An 8,764-nucleotide genomic window follows, 5' to 3' on the forward strand; every position below is an offset into this window, starting at 1 on the left:
ATATTTTACATATATATATATATATAGGCTATTGAATAGAGTGTGTGTGTGTGTGTGTGTGTACACATACACGTCTGTCTGTATGTCTGAGGCCAGTCTGTGTTGCTTCTTTGCTGTTGGTCTAAAATAAAATGTCAGGTGTTTGTGTGTGTGGTGGAGGGAAGTACCGGGTGCTTCCTTTAGGACTGCCGTGTGAATGCTCTCTGAATAACAATGATGTACCCACACACACACACACACACACACACACACTCTATTCAATCACTCTCTACATTTGGCTGTAATACACAAGGCTCTCTCACTGACAGTGAAATAGGATATCATGTCCAGGAATGTGTGTGTGTGTGTGTGTGTGTGCAGGCATGTGTGTGTGTGTGTGTGTGTGTGTGTGCGCACTCTCCTGGCCATTTTCCCGCCACTCACCCCCCTCCACCTCCACTTTATCAGGAACACGCCCTTTTCTGACATCATCACTACGATGCAGTGCTTACAGAACACACACACACACACACAGACATACAGATCAGAATTCAGAATTTAATTTTGAAATATCTCCAATCTGGCAACTTTGAATCTTCCTGCCTACTATGGCCCAGTCCAGATTGATGCACATTATTTTCCTTCCATATTCTGTCTGCTCTGTCCTGATACACAACTCAGATTTATCTCAACACTAACCCACGTTTCCGTTCAGTTTCAGCATTTTACTCCACGGTGTATTTTTTATTTCATTTGGTGAAATATTATTTTTCTCTGAAAAAAGAAGTATGAGTGTATGGTAAACTGGTTTAAAACTAAAATATCACTGCATTTACACCACTCTGGCAACCCGAATCTGGCGCTTTCAGATGGAGTGTGTTATTAGATCTAAAGCTCTCTACGTGTAATTGGGTTACAGTGTGGAGATGCTTGAGATTGAACTGGGCGGGTTTTAAACCGGAAACAGTCGCATCAATCTGGCAACCCGGCTGATTGTGGAGGAGAAACGCATCACTTTGAGGTTCTGGATTCTATGGATTTAAGCTCATCAGATACAGCAGAACTCTTCTTCTTCTTCTGTTATTCGGTAATATTTTCCAAAGCGCGAGACACATCCCTAAAAAGAAACCAGCTCCGCGTGGACAGTGCTTTTTTTAGGTGGTGCGCGCGCGCGTGTGTGTGTGTGTGAGTGAGTGAGTGATGCGATGAGGAAGAGGAGGGGGTATTCCTGTAGCTCGGTTCTTCAGTTGCTCTGCGCGCTCCTGACTCGAGCTCGCGCCACAAACCCCACGCGCTCCTGACTCGAAGCGATGCGGATTATTTTCCGCGTTTCCTCCGGATTTGTGTGACACGCGCGTGAAAAAAATAAATACGAGCGCTTCACAATCTGACTTCGGTAGGGTTTTATTTATTATTGTTATTATTATTACTACTACCGTTTTCCCGTTCCTGATTCCTGAGCGCGCGCTTGCACCACCCATGACCGTTATGAGAAATGGAATGTAGGTAAAAGGCTTCATTTTTTTTGAGCGCACGCTGATGTGCAGCTCCATCTGGTACCGGAGAGTTTGGACTTGGATATCCACGCATTATCATCATCGCCAGTCTCCTCCTCCTTTTTCTCCTCATCAGCCGCTGCGGATGTTACAGAGTTAAATAAATTATTGCCGGTGTTTTCCGCCCTTTTCTGCGCTCGGTGCGCTCGCGCTCGCAGGGAGGGAGACTCGGTGACTCGGTGTTCGGTACCGCGATGCTGAGAGGGGTGGTATCTCCACGGCTCGGGGCGCGCGGAGGCTCAGGAGCGAGCAGCTGAGTGATGAGGATGAGGACGCGGCGCTGTGGAGGAGGAAGAAGATAAGCAGCAGCAGCAGCAGCAGCGTTTCACGGGTTCGTGCTTTTCCTTTTTTTTTATGTTTATAGCGCGAACCAAGACGGCTTCCGGTAACTGTAGCAGTTTGCGCACGAACTCTTCTCTTTGATCCCGGTTTTGTGTGCTGTTTTCTGATCCACGCGCAACTCACTGGATTTTTATTTACATTGTGTCCGTGAGTGCGGCGGTGTTCCCGCCTCTCCGTAACGGTGCTGTTTGTGTGTATGTTTGTTGCGCGCGCGCGCGCGCGTGTGTGTGTGTGTGCGTGCGCGCGTGTGTGTGTGCAGGATGGCGCGGTTCGGAGAGCCCGGTGTGCCCGGTGGGGGATCGGTGGCCCGGGGCGGAAGCAGGCAGGGAACTCAGCGCGTGTACAAGCAGTCAATGGCGCAGAGAGCGCGCACCATGGCGCTGTATAACCCCATCCCCGTGCGACAGAACTGTCTCACCGTCAACCGCTCTCTGTTCCTGTTCAGCGAGGACAACGTGGTCCGGAAGTATGCAAAGAAAATCACAGAGTGGCCATATCCTTTAGTAACCGTGTGTGTGTGTGTGTGTTTATGATCACAAAATGATGCTGGACCTTATCTGCAAAGGTTAAGAACTACAGGAACCAGCGACAGTTATGCAATTATTATTATTATTATTATTATTATTATTATTATTATTATTATTATTATTGTTGTTGTTGTTGTTGTGTGAGTCACATGGAAGTCTGTGTTCAGAAACCAGGGTGCTGTGTGGGTGTGTGAGGGCTCCTGTTGGTCTGAGTTGAGTTGTGTGTGTGTGTGTGTGTGTGTGTGTGTGTGTGGGGTTGCTGATGTCAGCACATGAGTCCATAGCAGAGCTTTCAGAGCTGAGTGGAGGAGGAAAAAGAGATGAGGAGGAGATGAAGAACTAGTATAGTGCTAAATTAGGTATTATTATTATTATTATTATTTAGTGGAGAATGAACAGATTCCATATCAGCAATGTTAATGTGAGGTATGATGAAGGAAAGAGAGAGTATCTGTTCATTAACACTGACCCCAGATCACCACAGCAGGTTTGTCCTCCCTTAAAACTGTTTAAATCTCAGAAACTGAAAAAATCCTTTAAAATATTTTACAGTGAGAAAGTCTCAGGTCTCAACTCTGTCTCAGCTCTGTCTCAGCTCTGTCTCAGCTCTGTCTCTGCTCTGTCTCTGCTCTGTCTCTGCTCTCTCTCAGCTCTGTCTCAGCTCTGTCTCTGCTCTGTCTCAGCTCTGTCTCAGCTCTGTCTCAGCTCTGTCTCAGTTCTGTCTCAGCTCTGTCTCAGCTCTGTCTCAGCTCTGTCTCAGCTCTGTCTCAGTTCTGTCTCTGCTCTGTCTCTGCTCTGTCTCTGCTCTCTCTCAGTTCTGTCTCTGCTCTGTCTCTGCTCTGTCTCAGTTCTGTCTCAGTTCTGTCTCTGCTCTGTCTCTGCTCTGTCTCAGCTCTGTCTTAGCTCTGTCTCTGCTCTGTCTCTGCTCTCTCATCTCTGTCTCTGCTCTGTCTCATCTCTGTCTCTGCTCTGTCTCAGTTCTGTCTCATCTCTGTCTCTGCTCTGTCTCAGCTCTGTCTCAGCTCTGTCTCAGCTCTGTCTCAGCTGGTTTATGTCTGCTCCACGCTGATGTCCCTGTAACGTATCTACACTAATCTGAGAGTTAGTATGTTGACTGTATAATACTGATCCAGGGTTCTGTCTGATGTTTGGTTCTGTGGGTCTGTGGGTCTGTGATGTTTAGTTATTAACATGACCTTAATGTGACCCCGAGCTTCTGAACCGAATCCACCGAGAGGAAAGTCGGGTTCAGGACTACACTGAAAGGATCTGATTAATGCTGCATTCCATCAGAAGATCTGTTCTCTAACATACATCTCCTTCTCTGCACGGTTCTCCTGCTCTGTCTGTCTGAGACCATCTGTTCCTCACTCTGTTCTCTGTGTGCTGGTGCTGTCCTGCAGTTCTGTTGGACACCACACTCATGTTTCTATCGGCCGCTTCGCTGTCTTAGATTTCCAGACTGGAATTCTGTTAGAATCTCAAATATCTGGAATTTTATTTTCTGGTTCTGATGAAATAGCTCTGAGTTTATGATGGTACTTTTAGAGAAAGAAGAGCTCAGATATTAGTGAGAGTAGGAGGAGTTTAATAAAGAGGGAGGAGTTTAGGACAGGAGGGTGGGATTAGAGCAGGGGGAGGGGTTTAATGCTGATCATCTCAGTGTGTGTGTGTGTGTGTGTGTTTTCTTCATTTAAATACATTTACCTAGAATTTAAATACTGATTAATTAATGTGTATATAATACTGACTGGAGATCAACTGTGGATCATTTGTGGTTAAATGAGTCTCATGTGGCCTTTTGGTCAACACACACACACACTTTGTATTGTGTGACAAAGTTTATATTTTTTGTGTGACAAAAGCAAATAGCTGGCAAGTGCATGACAATTTACTCTGTGTGTGTGTGTGTGTGTGTGTGTAGCAGTGAAACACACACTGATGGCAGCTAACACATTGGCACCTGTTTGTAGGATTATTGTCCACAGGAATCTCACACACACATATATTCACAAACAAACACAGACAGATACACACCACCATGTGGGATATTTATGCTTCAGTGTGCAATTATAAGGAATGTGGTCACATACACACACACACACACAAACACACACACAGATATACTAATCCCTGTAGACCAATGTGTGTGTGTGTGTGGCTATAAATCACTATTGATCCTGGATTTAAATGTCTGTTGTTGGTTACCATGGTAACCCCATGGGCCTAGATGGAAATCAGTCACATTGCTCAAGAAACTCATGGAAATACACACACACACACACCTGCTAGTCCTTGTCTCAAACAACACAGGAGATCAGCAGTTTCTGAAATACTCAAACCAACCCATCTGTGTGTGTGTGTGTGTGTGTATTTCCATGTAAATAGGACAGGCCTTTGGTGGCTGCTTCACTTCTGCAAAGAAAAATGGCATATCACTAACGCGGCATGCTCTTAATTACTGTTCTCCTTTAAACCAGAACACACGCACACACACACACACACACATGTGTGCCCTGATTTAATAAGCCTTTGGCAGTTGGGGAATTCTTCTATAGTGTTAATTACCCTTGTGTCTATGAATTCTTCAGTGTGTGTTACTGATGCAGTGACCAGTGCAGGGAAACGGGAAGTAAACTGATGCAGGGAAACGGGAAGTAAACTGACGCAGGGAAACAGGAAGTAAACCCTCCCTCATTTCCATGTTTTTATTTATCAAGGCCTAAATGAAAATGGTGTGGTCCTCACCAACTTCTATAAACAAACAAATGAACTCGGGTGAAACAACAGAAACACTGATTTCAGTATGCAGTCGATTTGTTTCCAAAAAGTAAAACAATATTCGGAAACCATGTGAGGAAAAATGATTAAACTCCTCCTGCCAACAAGAGAGGAATGAGCTACTCCAATTTAAACCATAGTATTCTTAAGAAAAATGTGAGGCCATCAGTCCGGCAGCTTGAGCTGTGCTGAAGTTTGGTCAAGCAACAGGACACTGGTACAGAGCACACCAGCAAATCACCATCTCAATGACCAATGAAGAAAATATTAAGGTATTAGAATGACCAAGTCAAAGTCCAGACCTCAGCCCCACTGAGACACTGTGTCAGGATCTAAAGAGAGCGATGTAGTGTAAAGGGTTTACTTTCTTTTCCACATGACTGCCTGTCCTGCTGTCTGTTTACTTCTGCTTGCATGATGTCTTCATAATTCACTCAGATTAAGAATAAACTCAATTTTCTGAGAATGAGAGATAAAGAGACAGAGAGATAGATAGAGAGAGAGAGAGAGAGAGAGAGAGAGAGAGAGATGGATTTATTGAGGTTGAGAAAAGGAGGGGAGAGACACAGATACAGGAACAGAGAAATGGAGAAGGACAGCAGAAAGAAACATAAACAGTCTGGGGAAAAAGAAAAGTGATGTAGGCTGAGAGAGAAAGCCATTTCTGTATTATCAACCTGATTTACTCTTCATCATCAACATGACTGTCATTATCACCACCATCACCATCATCACCATCATCAGCTTGAACAATCTGAAGCAAACTCTACAGTGAGGCAGTGTCGTGTAGCAGTGCTTTGGTCTGAGGGAACTTGGGAAGTTGGAAAAGAAGTCATGCAGCTGTGTTCTGGATCATTTACAAGGGACGGATGGTGCACAGGGGCAGATCTACTGGAGTGAGGTGCAGTGGTCCAGAAATAGAGGATATGACCTCATAGAGAGCAGGAATAGAGGATATGACCTCACAGAGAGCAGGAATAAAGGATATGACCTCACAGAGAGCAGGAATAGAGGATATGACCTCACAGAGAGCAGGAATAGAGGATATGACCTCACAGAGAGCAGAAATAGAGGATATGACCTCACAGAGAGCAGGAATAGAGGATATGACCTCACAGAGAGCAGAAATAGAGGATATGGCCTTGTTTAGAGATCACGTGTAGAGGAATAATTCTTGTGGAGAAAGTGGGTACAGAGGAGTAGTAAAGGTCATTACTATAGCATCACTATATGACCAAAAGTATGTGAACGCCTGACCTTCACACTCATATGTGCTTCTTTCTCAAACTGTTAGTAAACAGCTCAGAGTTGTGTAGAACATCTCGGTGTGCTGTAGCCTTACACTTTCCCTTCTCTGGAACTAAGAGTCTAAACCCTGCTCCAGCATGACACTGCCCTATGCACAGAGCAGCTCCATGAAGACATGTTTGTCCTGACCTCAACCCCACTGACCACCACCAGACCTCCTTACTCATCATCAGAGTCTGATTTCACTAATGCTCTTCTAGCTGAATCAACACAAATCCACACTCTAACATCTGGTGGAAAGTCTTCCAGAAGAGTGGAGCTTGTTGTTGTTATTGTTGTTGTTGTGCACCTCGTCTAGAATCTCACAAAAAACCTACTTTAACTACAATTGTACATTTACAGGCCTGTGGCTGTTGGTTGTGTTCTAATAAAGTGATCTTCATTCCTTCAACATTGTGGACTAAAATTGCAAGTAGCAACACAATAGCAAGTAGCTTAGATGACTAACCAGATGACTACCTTCTCAAAACAGTCAGTAGTGTGATCATTTTTATAGTTTTAACCTGAATATTAACTGAGCTAAAGCTAACACTGCTCTAAACTCATTTAAAAGTAGAGAATGTGGACAGCCTGACCGGTCATGCTGAGTTAACATCACGCCATCAAAGAGGCCACTCTCATACCAGGTGCAATTTCCGCTCAGTCTGAACCGAGTGATTATTTTATTCTTTTTTTCCCCCTAAACTCTGCTCTTCATCACCACCATCATCATCATCATCACCCATGTGTCTGTCTTTCTGATTTATGTTGTGTCAGGAAGAGAAGGACGGATACTCAGGATGTTTAAAGACAAGATGGAGGAGGAGAGTGTGAGAATAGTGTATAAGTTAAACATCCTGAACTGAGAGACAGACAGGAGAAATGAGTGAGACTGTAAAATCTCTTCAGAGCCGAGCGAATGAAACACGAGCTCACTAACCAAATAGAGAGAGAAAGAGAGAAGTGGAAAGCAGTCTCTTAGCAGTCTTATATCTATTTTTATACTGAGCAGGAGGCTTTCTGTTTTTACACACACACACACACACACACTTTAGGACAGAGAGACTTGGAGATACAGCTTATAATCATCTTTAAATGTCTACTGTGTCTCCTGAGACTTGTTTAACCAGAGTGTCTTTAAGTGTGTGTGCATGTGTGTGCACTCCAGATGTTTTCAACTTAGGGGTTGTCTTGTTTACCTTTAATCTGTTGAGTAACTAAATCTGCAAATTCCAGTTCTCTCCCTCTCTCTCTCTCTCTCTCTCTCTCTCTCTCTCTCTCTCTGTATCTCTCTCTCTCACTCCCCCCCTCCCTCTCTCTAAATTGAACTGTGAATTATTAAGGGTCCATTATGAGTTGCAGCTTGCTAAGCACTCTGAATCCGATTCCCCCTAATGCATCAGTGAGAGAGAGATGGAGAGATGTTGGGTTGTGAATGGAAGAAAATGATAGAGGAAGTTGGAGCGCTTAGTGCAGTGCTCATCTTGTTGCTGTGGTAACCACTTTAAGCCTCCCAGTGTGCTAGTGCTAATCTTGAGATACAACCAAATGGTGTGTGTGTGTGTGCGTGTGCGTGTGCATGTGTGTGTGTGCGTGTGCGTGTGTGTGTGTGCGTGTGTGTGTTCATCACATCACATCAGGTTTACATTATATTGCTGCACTTGAAGAAGGATGTCAAGTTGATGAGAATAATCAGTTTGCTAGTTTTGCTAGTGTGTAAGTATTTATAGATTCTTCTGATTGAGTCACTATGTTTCTAATATCTATTGTTTATAATATCTATTGTTTCTAATATCTATTGTTTATAATATCTATTGTTTATTATATCTATTGTTTATTATATCTAATGTTTAGAATTCATATTGTTTAGAATATGAAATGTTTAGAATATCTTCTTGTCACTGGTGTCTGATCTGTTTGCTGGTGTTTCATGTCCTCTCTTCATATGATGGTTTACTGTTCAGCTGTGTGCTGTTCGCTGGTGTTAAAGCTCTTCATGGATGTCTCTGAGATCTCAGGCCAGTGTTTTTTTTTTTGACAGTTGATGTTTGGTGGTTTTTCGTGTATCTTCTCATGTGCTAGCTCAGATCATTGCTGATGTTTCACACTGGTAAGGCTGTACATTAGTGTTGGGGGTGTTCTCTGGTGTCAGAGCAGTGCAGAGCTGCAGCTGCTACAGATGTTTGAGGAACTCAGTAATATTAGTTTTTTTGTTTGAGTTGTTCAGAAGTTTATACATTTGTGCCTCAGTGTTTTTAGAAATGTTTTGAGAAGGTCAATGTGATATTAGTA

At 43.7% G+C, this 8,764-nt stretch overlaps 1 protein-coding gene across 10 annotated transcripts in view; it reads left to right on the forward strand.

The window, feature by feature from the left end:
• Positions 1–949: 949 nt before the first annotated feature.
• The window catches only part of cacna1ab (calcium channel, voltage-dependent, P/Q type, alpha 1A subunit, b), a 101,425-nt gene continuing 93,610 nt past the window's right edge, over positions 950–8,764 (forward strand). For 5 of the 10 annotated variants that reach the window (XM_058381932.1, XM_058381939.1, XM_058381933.1 and 2 more), the window contains exons 1-2: positions 954–1,866; positions 2,137–2,369. In XM_058381932.1, the coding sequence (XP_058237915.1) occupies positions 2,138–2,369 (232 nt within the window). In that variant the 5' untranslated portion in view covers positions 954–1,866; position 2,137. Of the gene's footprint in view, positions 1,867–2,136; positions 2,370–8,764 lie in introns of all 10 variants that reach the window. The other 5 variants (XM_058381934.1, XM_058381935.1, XM_058381942.1 and 2 more) reach the window with 3 other exon arrangements.

The sequence above is a fragment of the Hemibagrus wyckioides genome, linkage group LG27 (assembly GCF_019097595.1).
Source record: "Hemibagrus wyckioides isolate EC202008001 linkage group LG27, SWU_Hwy_1.0, whole genome shotgun sequence".
In the NCBI taxonomy this organism is placed as follows: Eukaryota; Metazoa; Chordata; class Actinopteri; order Siluriformes; family Bagridae; genus Hemibagrus; species Hemibagrus wyckioides.